Source organism: Platalea leucorodia, assembly GCF_965183815.1.
Source record: "Platalea leucorodia genome assembly, contig: HAP1_HAP1_SCAFFOLD_313, whole genome shotgun sequence".
NCBI lineage: Eukaryota > Metazoa > Chordata > Aves > Pelecaniformes > Threskiornithidae > Platalea > Platalea leucorodia.
Genome location: NW_028121263.1, coordinates 59195 through 79121, shown reverse-complemented (window position 1 = coordinate 79121; position 19927 = coordinate 59195). Strand labels below are relative to the sequence as shown.

At 50.3% G+C, this 19927-nt stretch overlaps 1 protein-coding gene across 1 annotated transcript; it reads right to left on the bottom strand.

Annotated features, from left to right (window-relative positions):
- Window positions 1-16506: 16506 nt before the first annotated feature.
- Window positions 16507-17413, bottom strand: LOC309604031 (olfactory receptor 6T1-like; the record flags this gene model as incomplete). The annotated part of the gene is made up of 1 exon (XM_082338959.1): window positions 16507-17413. A coding segment is annotated over one exon (907 nt), but the record flags the coding sequence as incomplete, so codon positions are not given.
- Between the last annotated feature and the right edge of the window lie 2514 nt (window positions 17414-19927).

Here is a 19927-nt window from a genome sequence, read left to right as displayed (position 1 = left end):
AGCAGGTTCAGCAGAGAGCTGCCCAGGGGCTGGAGCACTTGCCTGGGAAGAGAAACGGAGGGGAAAGGCCTTGCTCAGCCTTGCAGAAAGGAAGGCCTTGGGAACCTTGTTAGCAGCCTGCCACTCCCTAGGGGCAGGTTTTCAGGAAGGTGCAGCAGTCTTGTCACCGTGGTGCTGGGCAGAAAGATAACGGACAACAGGCAGATGTTGAAATAAGGATGGTTCAGGATGGAGATAAGGAAAATCACTTTCTCCATGAGGGTGTCCAAGCATTTGCAGCAGGTTTCCCAGAGACATTGTGCCTTCTCTGTCCTTTGGTGTTTTCCAGCTCCCACTGGATAAAGCCTTGAGCAACATGCTCTGACTCCACAGCTGATCCCACTGTGAGCAGGAGGCCGGACCAGAGACCTCCTGAAGTCCCGTTCAGGAGACTGGGAACATACAGGATGCTGTGGTTCCTTTCCCTCTGGGCCCGCCCTTGAGGACAGTAGGGAAAGCTCTCAGGTTCCCTGTGACCATGGAAGTAAGTCAGATGTTAGTCCAGTCAGACCGGCTGCAGCTTTCTTGTCCTCCTCTAGGCAGCATTGCTCAGCTGCAGGAGTGCTTCCCAGGTATCCCCAAACAGCACTGATCATTTCCTTTGCTGCACCTTTCACTCCCTTTTTCACTCAAGTCTTGCTCTTTAACCATCCTTATCCCCTCCCATGCAAAACCCCAACTCCTTTTCACCATTTCCTCACTGACCCTGGATTTGCTCGCTTTGCACCTTCCTTTGGTGTCTGAGATGGTTACCACAGTGCTTTCTACCTTGATTAGCAACCCCATTACACTACTACTCTCTTCTTAGCTGTAGCGTCCTGCAGCTACTGAAGTTCTGATCTTGTTAGAGGCACCACGACTCAGGATGAACATCAGCACACGGACTTCAAAAGCTGGACTGTTGGAGGTTCAGTCCAGAGGCACCTTGACACGCCGAGGGACTTGGCCAACAGAAACCTGAAGGTTTAGAAGGAAAAGCTGCAGAACCACTCCATGCAGCAGCTAAGGAGTGCCCTGAGGAGAAGAGCCTGGGCACCATGACAGATGCCATAGGGACCAGTGGGCCTCACATTTCAGAAGAAAGGTGGATAAACAGGAGAGAGTTGAGAGGAGGTCTGCCAAGTTGGAGCTAGGGGCCTAAAGCACGAGCTGTGAGGAGAGTCTGTCCCCCTCTAGCCTGCTGAAGTGCAGGCATGGGGAACCCTCTTAACAACCTGGAGAGATGATGGAGCCAAGCTTTCTTCTTCAGTGGCCAATGATAGGACAGAAGCAACAGCCACAAACTGTTTCTTGGGAGCTTTATGCTGAGCCTTAGGAAAAATAAAATGGACTCGGAGGAGCATTGCTGTGATCTTGCCTTTTGGAGCTCTTCAGGTTTCAGCTCCACAAGGTCACAGCCAGCCTGGAGGCTGGACTAGAGAACCCCAGCAGTCTTTTCCCTGCCAACCCTTCCAAGAACCTGTGCCTTGCCACGTGCTGGGTGAGAAGAGATGAAGCTGGAGGTGAGGGTCTCTACATCATATGACATTTCAGAGTGTTGGGGAGTTCAGGAGTTCTTGAGTCCAAAGCCTAGGTCAAAGCAGGGCCAGCTCTGAGGCCAGACCAGGTTGCTCAGTAAATGGCAGCATCCACAGAGAGAGTTTACACACGAGCCAGGCATCAAAGCCACTGTTACGGAAATGGAGATGATGCATTTGACCACCTCGCAGAACAGAGTTATCAGTACACCATGCATCCTGGGATTCCTGGGAACACCTACCTTCTTGTCCAGAGGAGTGTGATTGTTATGCAAGTTTCCTGGCATATCTGCAGCCCACGGGGTGCTTTAGGCTGTAAACAGAATTGAAAGAAAGCCTCTGACTTGGGTACTATCAACTTAATTGCTAAAAGAGAGGGAGGTGAAAGAATTTCAGAGCTTCCAGGTTCCTGCTGAAGATTTAAGGCCACAGAGATAGGAGCAGAAGATAACACTTTTGACCTAACACAGCCTTGAGATCATTTCAGAAGCGATGGCTCTGCTCCACCATTTCAGTCATTGGCACCCAGAAGCCTCGCCTGCTTTTCCTTCCTCTCCTCCCAAAACCGGACCAAATGATGGGAAGAAAGGAAGCAGAAAGGCCCTAGGCCTCTGTGAATCAGCTGGGCCCTTGCGCTTGGAGGGCCACTCAGTGAATCTCATTTCATTGTAGACCCGATAAAGAATCAAGCTGGGAAGTGAGTGTGCAAGTCCAAATCAACAAGGTCCATGGACAGGCAAGGCTGTGTCTATGGCTGTGTCTGGAGACCCGTGCACCTCCAGCATAGATCAAGCTGGGGCTGAAACTCAGGCCTGGGCTTCAATGGTCTCCCTGCCCCACAGGCAGAGGTGTGGGTGGAGGCCCCAGGTGAGGCTGGCCAGGGCCATGAAGGCCTACGGATGCTCTCAGGGCCCTGACACTGCACCCATGGGATCCCACCTGCCAGCGCCCTCATTAGGCCAGGTTCATTCCCCTGGTATTCAGGGTCTGTACTCTGCTGGTCTCCTTCCCCATGTCCCTGGGCATCTGACAGACCACAATTTCATGGTTGCTACAGCCAAGTCTGGCACTGGTCTTCACACCCCTGACCAGCTCTTCCTCTTTTGGGAGTACCAGGGGCAGGTGAGCACCAGACTGGGTGGCCCGTTTGGCAGCTGCGCTAAGAACTTTTCCACAAACACCACCAGAAACCTCCTGGACTGTTGGCATCTTGCTGTCTCACTTGACCAGTGAATACCGGGGAGACTGAGTCCCCCATAAAAGCCAGGGTCTGTGATCCACAGATTTCCTCAGGTCATTTAAATGAGACATTGATCACTCCTCACCCTGACTGTACGACCTGTAACTCTGTCCTGGATCTGGCTGGGTTGGAGTTAATTCTCTTCATAACAGACCACATGGGGATCTGCTTTGGATTTGTAGCTAAGCCAGTACTGATAACACACCAGTGTTTTGGCTCCTGCTGAGCAGTTCTTGTAGAAAATGTAGGTTTTCTCCTTTCCACGCTCTGCCTGCACAGCAAGTAGGCTGGGGGGACGCAGGAAGCTGGGACAGCTGACCCAAAATGGCCAAAGGCATATTGCATACCACGAAATGTCGTGCTCAGCAATAAAAACTCAGGGAAAAGAGGATGAAAAGAGGACATTCACGGTCATGATGTTTGTCATCGCATGACACTGAGACATGTGATGAAGCCCCAATTTCCTGTAAACGGCTCAACCCGTGCCTGCCCATGGAAAGCAGTGAATTAATTCCTCATTTAGCTTTGCTTGCACACACAGGTTTTGCTTTCCATATTGAACTGTCTTTGTCTTGCCCCATGAGTTTTCTCGCTTTTGTCACTTCTGATTCTGGCCCCCATCCTGCTGGGAGTGTAAGCGGTGAGTGAGCAATTGATTCTGGGTGTTCATTGTCTGGCCAGGGTCAAACCAAAGCTAATTCTTACAACAATGTCCTTCTTTCTGGTCTCTCCCTTGACCCAAACACAAGCTCTCACCTAACGTATTGCCTGTCCAATTGAGGCCCCTCTCTTCTGCACCTTGGATGCCTTGCTTCCCTCACCATGACACCTGGCTCTCCACTGGGAGTGCTGGCTGCCCCTACCCTGCACACTCACACACCTTAGCTCTACACTGGTGTTTTTCTCTCCTGCGCTCTTTCCAGCCCAGCCCAGGCCCTCCCCACCTCTCCCCACCTCCCCTGCCCTCTCCCCAGCCCAGCCCAGGAGAGCAGCCCAGCCTGGGCTGGCTCCATGGCACTGCCCAGCGCAGGCTGCTGCAGAGCTCTGGGCACTCACCCCACAGCCCCAGCCCCTCTGAAGGGCACAGCAGCTGCTGGGGGGCAGACAGCAGGGTTCAGGCTCCCCATCAGCCCCAGGGCTGGTGCTGGCCGCAAGGGCATGGGGAAACAGAGGCTAGGCACTCTCTGGCTCTCCTCAATTCATCTTGTAGGTGAGCCCCAGCCCTGACTGACTTTGCCCCCTCCTCTGCTGCCACCAGCCCCACGCCCCAGGACAGCACCAGAGTCCTGGCCCTGGGGGTCCTCAGGCAGCTCCTGCAGCTCTCCACTCTCCCTTCCCAGTGTCTGCTGGGTTCTCACTGACTCCCATGGCACTGCAGAGTCCTTATTTGTAGATATGTCGATTCAGTGCTTTACTTTTGTGGGGCTTCACCTCTGAGGGTGTTTCACTGTCTGAGTCTCCATTCATTCCAACCCCAGGGCACGTGGTGAACCCCCATCCTCTCCTCTTCTGACCTCTCCGAAGTATTTTCTAGACAGTCTGGTACATTGCATCAGTCCTGTCATACAAGAAGCAACCTGAGGAAAAAATGGGGAGCTGATGGACCATCTCCACTGCCATTGGACACCAAGAAGAGAGCCTTTAATACCAGAACTTTTGATCCAATGGAACCCAGCATTACCCTGAGCTTAACCCCAAAACCACCGAGAACAAAAGGAGAACAGAAACATTAAAAGACCAATTCCTTGGACGTTTTCTTGGAAGGAACTTTGGATGAAGAGCCCAGCCTTCAGGCACTACATCCAGGAGATCCCCTTTAATTGAAGAGCTGCTATCTGACAGGCCACATCTGACACAGTGTTGTCAGGCACAACAGGATCAAGCCTCCACAGAAGGAGTATAAACCCAGAAAATTATCTCTAAGTAGAATTATCACAAGAGAAAAAAGCAGACTTGTTGCCTAAGATAAACTCTGGGAAATGTGGAGAGGAGGGGAGGCAGGTTATTGTCAATGAAACAGCACCCATTGGATCAGTTTCCGCAAGGCATCCTTGATTTCCTTGTTCCTCATGCTGTAGATGAGGGGATTCACTGCTGGGGGCACCACTGAGTACAGCACTGCCACCACCAGATCCAGCGATGGGGAGGAGATGGAGGGGGACTCAGGTAGGCAAACACTACAGTGCTGACAAACAGGGAGACCACAGCCAGGTGAGGGAGGCACGTGGAAAAGGCTTTGTGCCGTCCCTGCTCAGAGGGGATCCTCAGCACGGCCCTGAAGATCTGCACATAGGACAGCACAATGAAAACAAAACACACAAAGATAACAAAGACACTAACCACAAGAAGCCCAACCTCCCTGAGGTAGGAGTGTGAGAAGGAGAGCTTGAGGATGTGGGGGATTTCACGGAAGAACTGGTCCAAAGCATTGCCTTGGCAGCGGGGGAGTGAAAATGTATTCAGAGTGTGAAGGAGAGAATAGAAGAACCCACTGGCCCAGGCAGCTGCTGCCATGTGGACACAAGCTCTGCTGCCTACGAGGGTCCTGTAGTACAGGGGTTTGCAGATGGCAACATAGCAGTCATAGGCCATGATGGTAAGAAGCCAATACTCTGCTGAAATAAAAAATACAAACAGAAAGACTTGGGCAGCACATCCCATGTAGCAGATGTCTCTGGTGTCCCAAAGGGAATTGGCCATGGCTTTGGGGAGAGTGGTGGAGACAGATGCCAGGTCGAGAACAGAAAGGTTGAGGAGGAAGAAGTACATGGGGGTGTGGAGGTGGTGGTCACAGGCTATAGCGGTGATGACAAGGCCATTGCCCAGGACAGGTAGACAGGTAGATGCCAAGGAAGAGCCAGAAGTGCAGGAGCTCCAGCTCCCGTGTGTCTGCAAATGCCAGGAGAAGGAACTGGGTGATGGAGCTGCTGTTGGACATTTTGTCCCTCTGCGCCTGGGGATATGTTCAAAGAAGGGAGAAGTTAGGGCAGACTGCTTAAAGAAAAATCTATTCAATTTCTTATAGGAAGCCCCCAAACTGACTTTCACTTTTCAGGAAGAGCTTTGGTGAGCTGTGGTTGGTGCTGGCTGAGGGTGCCTCAGGGAGCAGGAGGCTCTGCAGGAGTCAGTCCTGCCCTACAGCAACAGGTAAATAGGAACACGGGGTGATCTCAGATTAAATCCAATCCTGATATCAAAGAGCTTTTCAGCATTGTCACTCCCAATTCACCTGACTGCAGAGCAGAGCTGTGGGGAGTTTGGGTTGTGCCTTCTGTTCTAGTTGCCCCAGCACAGCTGAGGAGTGGTTTGAATGCAGCAACGCCTGGCATTTCTGCTGCACTGCAAGGGAAACCTTGTGGGTCCTGACACTGGGCACAGGGACTGTCCCTTAGTGCAGAGTGAGGACAGCTGCTCTGCCCATCAGCCCTGCTCTCAGCTGCCCTGTGCTGGCAGCTCTTCCACCTGGAGGACTATCGCACTCGGGTGTTCCCGCCAAAAGAAAGAGGCCAGTGCTGGGAGCAGAGGAATCCAGTTTCCCAGTGCAGATCTCCAAACCCTCACCCCATCCCATCGTACCTGAGGAGGATCTCAGCTCTGCCCTCCCAACCAGGGACACAGAGAGCTCATGACAGCTGCCCACATGCAGCCACCCAGCAGCGTTTCCATGGCCTTAGCACCGAGGTGTCTTCTCCAGGGGGCTCCTGCATAACACAGAGATGCCCTGGGAGAGGTGTGCCCCACGGGAGGGCAGCCTGCAGCCCAGCAGGACCTCCCAAGGACAGAGTCAACTCTCCTACATTTGTTACGTCCTGAAGGGAGGGTGAGATCCCTGCCAGCTGCACAGACTGCAGTACCCAGAGCCCCACAGGTGAACAGGGTGCGAGCTGGGTGCTTTTCGTCCATGGCCATATGTGCATGACAGCACACGCAGCGTTGGTGTCTGAGCTGCACTTGAATCCTCACCCCCCACATCAGTGAGTGTAACAGTAAGAAGAAGGGTGGCAGGGAGAAGAGGAGAACATGCCAAAGGAGCCCTGACAGGGGAGGCAGGAGAGGGAGACAGAGTCACACACTTGAGTTTTTGCCCTCTGTGGTGGTCAGGCTGCTTGGGAAGGCAACTCATGGCCACCTCCCCATGCCATTAAGGGCAGAAGGTCTGCTGTGTGAGTGAGGAGACCAGGGGGTTGCTCCTGGGAAAGCACCTGCACTGCAGGGGATGGCAGGGAGATGCCTGATCCCCACATCTCCTCCCTTTTCATGCTCACAGAGCCCATTCGTCTTGTTCTGTGCTCAGCTCTGCCCTGCAGGCACCTCCTGGCAGCAGGGCACTGCCCAGGGGCATCTCTGTGTGTGCAGGGGCTAAGCAACAGCTCAGACAAGTCCTAATGAGAACTGGGGTCTCATTGCCTACTCCAGAGCAGAGAAATAAATTCTTATCTCCCACTGCCCACCCTGACAACCAAGAGTGGAAAAACTCAAAGCTCAGATTTCTTCCCTTTCAGGCAATCCCCTACCTTGACATCCATCTTTAAAATGACCATCTGCTAACGTCCTCCAGAGGATGTAGAAGTCTGAGCAGTCCTGTCCCACGCTGCACCCTCTGGACAGCAGAAGGACCCTAACCTGCCAGGGGTCACTGCTTCCACCCGCAGCTTCTCCCTAGTGCTCTGAAGAACAGCCCTGAGCACCCTTGGCATCAAATCTATCTTCAAAACCCTAGAGCGGTCCCCAGGAGAAGGCAGCTCTTCTGCCTTGTCCTGATGGTGCAGCAGGGAAGCCCTGATCCACAGCATGTCTTCCTCCTCTACATGAGACAAACTGTGAGATTCCTCCTTAAAGATCGTATATGATGTGGGATGTAGCAGCTTCTGGATATCCCTCCAGGAACACCAGTTATATTGTCCTGCACCCAGAGTCTTACCATGTAGAAGGCTGTGAAGATCCCTCTCCCCAGTGAACTCTCAGCATCTTACAGCTCCAGAGTGCCTTTAACCTCTCTCTGCCTTGCTCCTCTCCCCTCGCTGCCTGCAGGCAGTGCCCTCAGCCCTGCTGCCCTTTGCAAAGGAGCTGCTCCTGGGCAGAGCTGTCTCTCTGCAGTGCTGCCCACTTGCCAGCAGCTCCCTCCATCCCAGGAGCCCAGCCCAGCTCAGCAGCAGAGGCCCAGCCCAAGGCACCACTTTCTCTGCCCCTCTGGGCTCCCTCCAGGTGTCCCTGGGGCTGCAGGGGAACCTGCTGTGAAACTGGCTGAAGGCATCACTCGTTCCCTCCCTCAACTTCTCTCCTGTAGTGTCATTACTCCTATTAGAAGAAGAGTTGGGCATGAGAATCCCCTTTTTTTCCTCCCACCATTAGACAGGACACCCAGGAAGGTGACCGGGAACGATCTAATTTGTCCAAGCTGGGAGGATGTGTTCTGTTCAGTGAATTGAAGCATTTCTTTCTGCGTCTTTAGTCCTGGCGTTAGGAAGACATGCAGCTCTCTTTTGCCCATGCCGTCTCTCTCCCTTTGCACACACGGGGTCTTGGATGCTTGGTACCAGGGTTCCTTATGGCAAATATGAGTTTGCCTGGTTGCACAGCTCTGTTGCTTCAGCCCAAATGTGCAGCAGTGCCCTCAGCCAGGAGCACAGGCAGGAGGAGCTGGAGCTGTTCCTGAGCAGACAGAGCTGTGACATGGTGGCAGAGCTCAGGACAGCTGCTCTTCAAGGACAGCATCCTCCAAGCTCCGCAAGGGTCCAGATGGAAACTCAGTCTAAACTTGAAAGGCAATTGAAGGGCACCATAAGGAGGGTTTACTGCTTCAGGAAAAGATCCTGTGTGGCCACTGCTGAATTTAGTAAGAGCAGGTGTAGATAGATGTGAGATTCTCTGTGTCCTCTTTGCCTCAGTCTTCCCCAGCAAGGTCTCCCAGGCCTCTGTGACTCAGGGCAGGACTCTGGAGGTGAACAGCCAGTGGTGGATGGGGATCTAGTCAGGGATGGCTTGAGCAAACTCCATCTTTCCCAGTGTATGGACAGGAGGGGCAGCATGGCAGGGAGCTGAGTGAGCAGGCCAATGGCACAGCGAGGCCACTCGCCAGCATCTTTCAGAGGTCATGGAGACTGGGGGAACTCCCTGACAACTGGCAGCACTCACTCACACCTTGCATTTGCTTTTCAAATATGGCCAATGGATGAGCAGGTTATCTAAATGCTGTGCACCGTAGCATGTCCACTCGGATCCCATTTCTGGGTGTCTGAAAGAGAAGGCGACTGGATTTACCCAGGGGAGCTTGTCTCTCACCATCCTCTTTGCTTTCTGTGATGAAAGGACAGGATTGCTGGATGCAGGGAGAGCAGAGATGGTCTTTTACCTGGAAATCATCAAGGCTTTCAGCATCATCCCCCACAATATTCTTGTGCCCAGGGTAGGATTTTATGGCCTGCATCTGTGTATAAGTAGATGGGAAACAATGAAGGTGAATGGTTGGGCTTGGAAAGATGCTCGATAAAGGAAGAAACTTCTCAGTCATGGGGAGAGTCAAGAACTGGATGCTGTTTCCCAGGGAAATGTAGTTTCCAGGGAATGTAGTTTCATTTGACACAGTTAGGACTTCAGAGACTGGAAATGCAGGTAACGGTGTTGTGTCTGTGTACAGCACATAAAGCTTCTGGCTGCCTTTGTGCCTTTGCACTAAGCTGGCATCTGTTCCTTGGCTGCCTTGGGCTAAAGAAGAAAGAACTCCTCTATTCCAGCTGCCTCTCACAGCAGAAAAAAAGGAAGAAAAGTTATGAATAGGGATGATTTAGGGGCAATTCTGCCAGAGCGGTGTACTCTTGAAACGATAAAAAAGGTAGAAGTGAGAGAAAAAGCACTAAGAACTTCATGCAAGAGGCTAACTCCTGAGATGTAGTAGCTGTTTTGAGAAGTAAGAATGACTGTTGGGAATGAAATTAAAGAGCTTTAGTTCATCATCATCATCATTATCATCATATCATTATCATCATCATCATCATCATCACCGAGAACAGGGAGTTCCCTGTTACTTTTATTGGTGATGGTACCACTCATTCAAAAACATTGTTGAAGCTTCTCTATTTTCCCTTGGCTCCCAAGCTCAGCCTGCTCAGGTTTTGAAAGGACTGCTTCAAACCTCTGCAACCCAAATCTCTGCAACCTTCTCTCATCCAAGGTCTTTTACCCCAGGAAGGGGAAAACTTCCAATGTAGGCATCACACCATTGCCCAACCTGCCTGGGGAGCCAGGACAGTTGTGCCACACAACAGCCAGCCTCAGAGGGAAGCTGGAGGTAGTGTGAATTGAAATGGTTTTGACTCAAGTCATAGAATCATAGAATCATTTAGGTTGGAAAAGACCCTTAAGATCATCAAGTCCAACCATAAATCTAACACTGCCAAGTCCACCACTAAACCATATCCTGAAGCGCCACATCCACATGGCTTTTAAATACCTCCCGGGCTGGAAGCTTAAATCCTGAGCTGGCAGGACAACACTGACTCCAGTTAGACATGAGATACTCGTCACGCCCGTGAGTTCAGACCTCGCTGGCAGTTTCTCATACCCCTCACTGAGGAGGGCAGGGTGCTGGGGAGGTGGGAGCATGCTTCAGTTTCCCAGATCCCACAACAGTGCCCAAACCATCCTTCCCTTGGCCTCTGGCATCCCATTTCCTGAGATACAAAGCTGGTGGGCCTTCTGGGGATAATCATTTTAAAATGCATCAAAAATGATGCACGAACCTTCTGGAGTGATGGCCCATTCCTGCAGGAGTGAAGGGTTTGTGAAACACATGGGAGCACAGGGAGAGCGTGGGGTATGCGTAGCAGTGCGTTAAAGGCAGGAAGAAGACCTGAAGAGCATGGGCTGGGCATGCTAATGTGGAATAGAATGGTTTTTTTTTTAATTTATTTTAGGGCAGCAGAAGAAGGAGCACGTGCATTTCAGTGCTGGGGGATGGATCCAAATTGAGGATTCAAGCAAGTTTGGGAGTGGGACATCTTAGGTGATTGAGGACCGTTCTCAGGTCTATGAAAGAAGCTGAAGGGGTTGTGGGGACCTCACAGACATTGCCACATCCGCAGAAAGACATAGCCTTGTGGTTAAAGCAACAGCACTTGGCACCAAAGCCACCCCCAGAAACACAAGTGCACTCACCCTGACCACAGGCAGAGCCTTGAGAACCATTTGAGAGAACAAATCTTCTTTCCCAGGCCCTGGGGATCAGGGCTTGGCCATTCTGCTGGTAAACACACCCCAAGGGCTTACATGGCATCAGAGCCACCTCCACCTTGCCTTTACCACCTGCAACCAGTGTCTCCTTGTGCTTCACCAGCCTCCAGGGACAGGCACCTCGACTGGTTGGTTCCTTCACAGCTGCTCAGTGATGGCCCTTCGTGGGGTCCCAAACACTCTCAAAAACTTGGGCCTTTCCTCTACCTTTCACTTCATTAGAGGTTTGCTGTCTTGCAGTATCTGCAGTTCAGGAACTTGGCACCAGAGGGCTCATTAACATGCAAAATGCCCTTACAAGCCAAGGCTCTGAGCTTCTGTGTTAAAGGCAGGAAGAAGACTTCACATGTCAGGGGCTGTCATGCTGAAGTGAAATAGGGTGAGTCTTGATTTGGAGGCAGCAGCAGAAGGAGGATGGGCAGCTGAGTGCTGGGCTGTGGAGCTAAACAGAGGATTCTAGCGTGTCTGGGGCTTGGAATTTTTGGGTGAGAAAGCAGCACTAGCAAGGCTTTGGAAGAAACAGGATGGGTTGTGGGGAACTCAGAGGCATTGGCAAATGCTCAGAAACACAGAACTTGGTGCTGGAAGCAAGGAAGCAGGCACAGGCACAGGTCAGTGTAGCTGTGGTGGGGGTGGCCAAGGCCCTTGGTGGGGCTTTGACACCCCAACAGAACTGGGACCCTTGTCCACTCAGCTGTGGCTTCTGTCTCTTCCACTGAGACCCACGAGAGGACATGAGGTCCTTACAGCTCCAGCGCCTCAATGCCTCCTCCTCGCCCACCCTCCATAGAGCCTGGCAGGTGTCCTACCACTGACCTGCGCCTGCCACCACACACTCCCACATCACAATGCCCCCAGGAAGAGCCCAGAGCATCACAAGAGGGAAAGGATCCCCCTCTGCAGGGGATGGGGGTGAGGGCTTGGCCATCCTGCTTGGTGAAGCACACCAAGGGCTTTCACTGTGTGAAAACATCTCACATTGAAATGTCCTGCTGTGCCAAGGGCCTCCGACTGCCTGCTTCACCAGCCCCCAGGGACAGGAACCTTGTGTGCTCATTCCCTGCATGGTCTCTTCAGTGATGGCCTTCAGCAGGGCCTGCTAACACCCTCCAAAACCTTCAGCTGTGCTGCTTTTACTGCTCTGGAGGCTTGTGCAGTCTTTCAGGAGCTGCAGTTCAGGAACTCGGCACCAGAGGGCTCATTGCCACACAAAGCACCACAAGGAGCCGAGCCTGGGCATAACTTTCCTTTAGTCTTCAATTCTTAGGTGGCTTACCAGAGAGATTTCAGGAGTGTCGTCAAAGTGAAAAGATGTCAAAGCAAAGAGGCAACGTGAATCAAATGCTTGATTTTGAATAGCCAATTCTGCATTAATCCCAGCATATTTGGGTTGCAGGAATGTCTTCAAGTGGAGTCTGCACCATTGAGACCTATGGGGATGGACCGGCACAGCCACCCCCAGCAGGGGGAATCCCCATCTGCTAGGCTGAGGCATGCATTCAAGATGCAAACCTCTGCAGTGCCCACTTGTTCCAGGCCTCCAGGCAGAGTGTGACTCATTCTGCATGGCCCTCTAAGCCTCTGTTAGCTCATTTTGCTTTTGCTACCCATCCCTGCAACTCTCAAGCCTATGGGAGCTTTGGCTTTGGCATCCTCTCTGCATCCTGGGGCAAGGTTTCTCAGTTCCTTCTTTGCAGCTTCCCCTGTTACCAGCTCTTGGGTGCTCACTTTTTGCCCTGGAGCTCCATCGGTTCAGACAAGCAGCCTCATGAAAGGAATGGGTTTTTTTCACAGGAACTCAGAGAGATCATTCTTGTCCTTGGAAGAGTCTGTTCTGTAATGCCTGTCAGATTTCCTGAGCTCCTTCACCCTTCAGAGCTGCTTCCCCTGGCACCACTTGTATCAGTCCCCCGAGCAACTCAAAGTCTTCTTCTGTGGAGTCCACCAGCCTGTGCTCTGCTGTTGGTCTTCCTTTGACATCTGGGACCCCACTATTTCCTGGTCACAACAGCCGAGGCAGACACTGATGATCACGTTCCTGGGCAGCTCTTCCTTGCTGGCCAGGACCAGGTCCAAGTGAGCATCACCTTTTTTGGTCCACCTGGCAGCTCTGCTAAGAAGTCGTCCCATGATCCTCAAGAATATTGACACCCTCTTGCATTGCACAGCCAGTGAATGCCAGGGCATTTACAGGTCCCCCTAGAAACCTGCTCATTAACCTGGAGACTTCTTGTGGTTGCTGTCAGAAGACTTTTTCTGACTACTCTGCCTGATCAAGTAGTTGGTAACTGCCAAGACACTGTCACCCTTACTGGCACCCTTACTGAGGGTCTGGAGAACAAGTCTTATGAGGAGCGGCTCAGGGAACTGGGGTTGTTTAGCCTGGAGAAGAGGAGGCTGAGGGGAGACCTTATTGCTCTCTACAACTACCTGAAAGGAGGTTGTAGCGAGGTGCAGGTTGGTCTCTTCTCCCTAGTAACAAGTGATAGGACAAGAGGAAATGGCCTCAAGCTGCACCAGGGCAGATTTAGGTTGGATATTAGAAAAAACTTCTTCACAGAAAGGGTAGTCAGGCACTGGCACAGGCTGCCCAGGAAGTGGTTGAGTCTCCATCCCTGGAGGTATTTAAAAGAAGGGTAGACATGGTGCTTGAGGACATGGTATAGTGGTGGACTTGGCAGTGCTAGGCTCACGGTTGGACTCAATGATCTTCAGGGTCTTTTCCAACCTCAATGATTCAATGATTCTATGACTCCTCCTCTCATCCTCACTCACACAAGCTAACTCAACCTGTTGCCCATCTCATAGAGGAGCTCCATATACCTGAGCTGCTCCTTCACACAGGGGGCATCCCCCACCCTCATCCTCCCTGCCACTCCCAAGCCTCTGATCTGAGGCCCCTTTCTGTGGCCAGTGGACAGAGATCTGTTAAGTGGTGAGCATACAGTCACCCACCTTAGGACCTGATGAATCGTGAATGGGAAATGATTCTCTTCTCCTGGGTAGCAGGAGGAACCAAGAGGAGGTGATTTGGGAGGGATTCATCTCAGACAGCTGTAAATGTCTCCACAGAAGCCATTTGCAATGAGTCAGTCTCATCAATCAAAAGAAAGAGGCACTTTCAAGGTAAAATTTGTCTGAGCTAAGACTGTTTTTGTCTTCAGGTCACTGGCAACCCACAGAAGAGGTACTAATCTCCTGGCTGTACAAAAGAAAGAATTGGTTTGAAGTGCAGCAGAAGAGTTCTTTGTTCCTTTAATAAAGTCCTCAAAGTGAACTGGGATGCTTCTTTTCTTTATTTATGAGCATTTTCAATTTAGTCACTAAAAAAAAAAATAAAAATTCCATTGTTCATCTTGCTCAAGTGCCAGGGAGGTGGACAGTTATTTAGGGGACTTCTGTCCACTTAAGGAATTGTGGTATTTGCTGTCCATATCCATTACAGGGAGGAGACGTTGGTCCCCAGGCCATGCTGCTCATAGTGCACAACTTCCACGTCTCCTGGGTCTCATCTGGCCCCATGAGCATTCCCTGCAGCCCAGACACATAGTCCGGTACTTCTGTGTTTCATCCACCCCGAGTACATGAAATCAAGTGAGGTCTGTATGGTGTGCTTTGTTTTGATTTGTAGGCTGCCAGTAAGGATGTTCTGCGTGCACGTGTGGCGTGAAATACAGTTTGGTCTCTGCACAGACTAGAGGAAGCAGCGCCTGGCACAGCCTTGTTCCTACGCCTTGTAAGGAACAGCTCTTGGAGTGACCTGTGCCTTAACTCTAGGGAGCACTTTCCTGAAGGAACGATGCCCACAGCTGCACCCAGCCTTTTCCCTGGTGTGGAGGAGGTGAATAAGGTGATCAGACTGGAGGACATGCCGTTAGAGCAAGACAAGGGCCTCAGGTATTTGCTGCCTAGAGGTACCAGTGGGGATTCAGTCAAACCTAAGCTATCTACCCCAAAATATCAGAACCATTGATGCACAAGTGGCTTTGGGTAGGATTTATCACAATAACATGCCTGAAACAGCTAAGCTAAATCACCACCTCTGATTTCAAAATCTCTTCACTGAAGAAATGTTGGTGGCATTCATTGCCAGCTTGGATGGGATAGGATTCATCCCCCTAACTTAGGCATTTCAGCCTACACTCATCCATCTTAGTTTTCTGTATTAGTAACATGTGTGCCAGCTTGATGGAATCGTTTATGTATTTCAGTGTTTCTGTAGCTTGGCAGGGAAGTTATTTATTCAATGCAAGAAAACTCTCAGATCAAATGCAAAGAATTCTCTCACATTGCGTGACAATCCCATATTTTCATTTAAATGAATGAGCAAATCATGGTTTTGATTCTCTTTCCAAAAGAGAACATTTTTCTTGTCAATCATGAGTGAAAAGTAATCCAGGAAAATTACAAAATGACAACACTGTGACAGGGATTAGAGGAGATGTTTCTGTTTAATTCTGGAGAGACCTTAAGGTACAGTTGTAACCCTCGTGTCTTCAAAGGATGGCCCCCACTGAGCAAGAGTCCCTCACTTGTGCAAATCACCAGATGTTGCCCAGCACGTGGCTCAGTGCACCTGGCATCAGGTATTGACAAGTTAAGCTGCCGAGCCTGTGCTAAGTACAATTCCGCTGAAGTGCTATAGACCACTATAGGAGGAGATGACACCATTCTCTGTACTGCTCCTTCCTCCCCGCTGTCAAAGGAGACCAGGCAGTGACCTCACCTTTTTAGACATTGCAGTCATAAAAGTCTGTGTTGGAATAAGTTAATCCCACGGAATTTGCTAGATCAGCTGAAGTATTGGGTGTGGGAGCATTGCGTCAAGCACTGGACATTTACTTCAGCAGACCTGATCTGCAGACAGCTGCCTTGTTACTCAAAACTACATTTCTGACCAATATTCAGGATTTGGTACCAAAGTAGAAGAGAGGTAATTTGAGGCAGTTAAGTTGGACTTTATTTCAGGCATGTTTTTGTTCTAACCAGGAGGTTAATGGAGATGTAAGTGCCACTTGGTAGAGAAATAAAGCCATTATTCTTCTTTTGATTGTGTTCCACCTCTTTTCTGTCATTTCCTAAAGATGAAGAGGTTCAACAAAGATCTGCCACCAAAATAATCAGGAAACCAGGTTTAGAAGCAAGGAGAAGTTGCATCAGAACTGGCGGAGGGTGAAGCTTGTTGAGAACTGGCCGTGCCATGGAAGGATGAAGCCCTCTGCTTGTTGCTTTCTGTCTCGGTTTCCACACGTAGAAAATGCCAGTGTGGTGTTCACCAGGGTTTGTAAAGTACTTGTAGGTCATTTGAAAGGCATTCCTAGGTAAGGCCTTCTTATGGTGATCTCTTGCAGGAGAGAACCTGGTGTGATATTCATTTCAGATATCTTCACACTGCTAAGAAAGAAAGGTCTCATTCCTGCAAATATATCATCATCATGTGTTTGCCCTCCCCACCCCTGTCCCCTTCCAAAATCCACTTACAAAAACTCTTCCTGAGGGCATCATTCATCATCTGGTTCCTCAGGCTGAAAAGAAAGGGACTCATCAAAGGAGTTACCACTGTGCTGAGAAGGGCCACTGCCTTGTTGTAGGAAATGTGGTGACTTGAAGGCTGGGCATACATGAATATGCAGCTGCCGTAGCCCAAGTTGACAATGATGAAGTGAGAGGAGCGTGTAGAGAATGCCTTGTGCCGTGAGGAAGCTGAGGGCAACTTAAGCATGGTGTTAATGATGTAAAGGTAGGGCACTGCTGTCATGCCCAGGGAGCCAAGTAGGATGATGGATGAGGCCATGAAGGTGATCAGCTCAACAATCTGTGTTTGTGCCCAGGACAACTTGATCAAAAGCACACTGTCGCAGAAGAAGTGGTCAATACGATTGGCATTGCAGAAGGGCATCCTGGCAACCAGGACAGTGGAGACAATGGTGGCCAGGAAGCCTGCAGCCCACGAGCCCAAGAGTAGCTGAAGGCAAAGCTGACCATTCATGAGCATGGGGTACTGCAGAGGGTGGCATATGGCCACATAGCGGTCATAGGACATGAGAGCCAGAAGGACAAACTCGATGTAGCCCAGAAAGGAGTAGAAGTAGCCCTGAGTTAAGCAGCCTGGGAAGGAAATGGCTTTGCTGCCCATCAGCAAGTTTCCTATGGCTTTGGGTACGATGGATGTAGCGATGAAGATGTCCAAGCAGGAGAGGTTACAGAGGAAAAAGTACATGGGCCTGCAGAGGTCTCTTTCAGGCAGAACGAGGGCAATGATGAGCAAGTTTCCCACTAAGATCACCAGGTCCGAAGCCAGGAGAGGGACTGCCATTAGGCGCTGCTGATGGTGGTGGGAGGGGAAGCCCAAGAGAAAGAACTTTGTGACAGTTGTGTGGTTCAACATTTCTGCATCGGACTTGCAGTGAGCAAGGGCAGATGGTCAGCAGAGGAAACAAATGCCTGAGGAGGTTACAAGAAGATGAGACAGAGCAAAAGAATGTAGAAGGACGAGAAAAGGCGTTCACGGAGACATTCACGCAAAGGCTGGAAGGAAAACAGAAGAGAGGAGAGAAGAATCAACCTAGAGCAAGAAGGCCCCATTTTATGCCCTAGGAGCAAACGTAGTATGGGGGTTAGAGCAGGAATCCACTATAAACACGATGCAAGTTATTGTATTTGAGCTCTCTACCCAACAGTCCCTTTACAGTCAGTGGGGAAAAAACAGATGTTTCTCAACCAGTTTTATTCTAATCTATTTACAGGTATCTTTTAGGATGAGCTACAATGCATTCTAGTGCAAGATAAAACAGCTCAGCCAAGTGCCTTTAACCTTTTGATTAGGACAGAAGCAGAGAGAAGGCGGCATGAAGATGATGATAATGAGGGGGCGTGTGGGAAGTAAAGGTAAGAAGGTGAGTGAAAGAAGAGGAAGTTTTATTCCCTGGGAAAGGTTGGGTTTTCAGGGAAAGCCAGAGCCAAAGAGGGAGAAGACAAACATCCCGTGTTTAAAACTATTCCATTTTCAGGACTGTCTTTCCATCCACGCTTGAACTTTGTCAGGTAGAACAGAAAGCTTTATAAACAGATTCCTCCTCAGTCACTGACAACTTTCTTGCTGAAGAACAGTTTTGATAAACCTTTCTGGCTGTCGGAGGGAAAAAGTAAAGAAGACTTGAAAAGCAGCAGAGAAGAGGGGAATAACCAAAGGAAAAACCTAAGAGCATAAAAAGATTTAAAAAGATGGGGGGGGAGGGGAGATGGGTGGTGAAGGGAAATTCATTCAGTTGCGGGATAAAAATTACCTTGTAAAGCAAGCAAATAAAGAAACTAAATAAACTAATGAGAGACTGAGCCTTCTCTCTCCTGTGGTGTTTGGGGTTTTGTTTCTTTTTCTGTTTTTCTTTTCTTTCCTGTGGAATGAAGCTCGGTTTGGTAAGGAGTTCATCCTTACCAAGTCAAGAATTTATTTTCTGAGGGCTTGGAAAGTTTGAATTCTTGGTGCAGCGCTTCTTTCCAAACAGCCTTCCCCTATGCGGGCCATCTCCTTCCTGTCCTGCTGGTTTTGCTCACAAAACCTACACAAGCCTGAAAACCTCAGACCCATCCGGCTCTGTGCAGCTTAGCTGAGATGGGCCAACAAACCCACATCAAAGGAGGGGGTAGAGATCCTGACACAGGTCTCGCTTCCCAAGAAATATCACAGAGGAAGGAGGAATATCAAAGGAGGGTAGCAGGTAAGAAGGCAGGCAGGCCAGGAATTAAAAACAGCCAAACCAATGAAAATTGAGGTGAAATGTGACAAACCACTGACATGAATCTATGATGTGCTGGGAGCATTAGCGGGGGGAAAGAGAAGCCCAGCAGACTTTGTGTGAAGCACCATCTCCTTTCCTCCCACAGCCCCTAAAGAACAGTCTATCAGGGCTCCTTTCAAGGCTCTTGTAAAGCCTTTGTGGGTCAGCTGGGAATGCCATTTGTGCTGAGGCACTTCCTCCAGACTGAAGGAATCTCCGATTTTTCTTCCCCTTTTGTGCAGAACATTTCTAAGGCCTTCGGTACGTTCCCTGAGGAGTCATGGCCTTGGGTGCTAAAGGGTTCCTCAGCAGAGCAGCTCTGAGAGGGTGAGGGGATTAATGGCAATGATAGCTGGCAGCTCGGTGACCTAATCCCTGCAGAAGTCGAGACCCATTCTGTGAAGTATTCTGTGAGGGAGAAGCAGCAAATCTTAAAAGGTGCTGTCAAGAGATGTTTAACCGTGAAAGCAGCTTCTGTGGAGTGACTTCCATGCTACCTGCCTTGTCTTTACAATGTTGGACACCTAAAGGATAGGTGGTTTTTAGTGTCAGAGTAATCTCCTTAGTTTTCCTTGGGTTTGTCAATGAAGTTCAGGACACAGTTCAACTTATTGCAGAAATGGATTTCTAAAGGTAGAGGAGAGGAGTCGATTCCTCCTCTGCACTTGCAAGGGGAGCCCTGACTGACCAATTGACACCTGGCCTCTTCATTGCAGACCTCTGGGAGATTTGCAGAGATCATTCATTGCTGTCTAGGGGCCACCTGACTGTCTCCTTCCACTCCAGAAGGAAGCTGATGTCCTGAGGGTTTGGTGCTAAAACTGGCAACATTGTGAAGGCCTCTCTGCCCATCTTAGTGCATCTGAAATAGGACAAGGCATCTCTCTTTGGGTGGAATTGTTCCTCTAAAGCTAAGAGAGAGGGATCTCCTTCTTCAAGGCTTTGGGAGTCTCCTTCTTGATGGTATTGAAGAAGACTTTCCTTCTCCCTGAGTACAGATAGCCTCTTAGTCCCCCTTTCTCCACAGCACTCATGAAAACAAGACCTCCTTTGCACTCTGTGTGGGCAGGCCAGCACCATCCTCTGGCACTGTCTGGCAGAGCACAAACCTCTGCCCATGGACT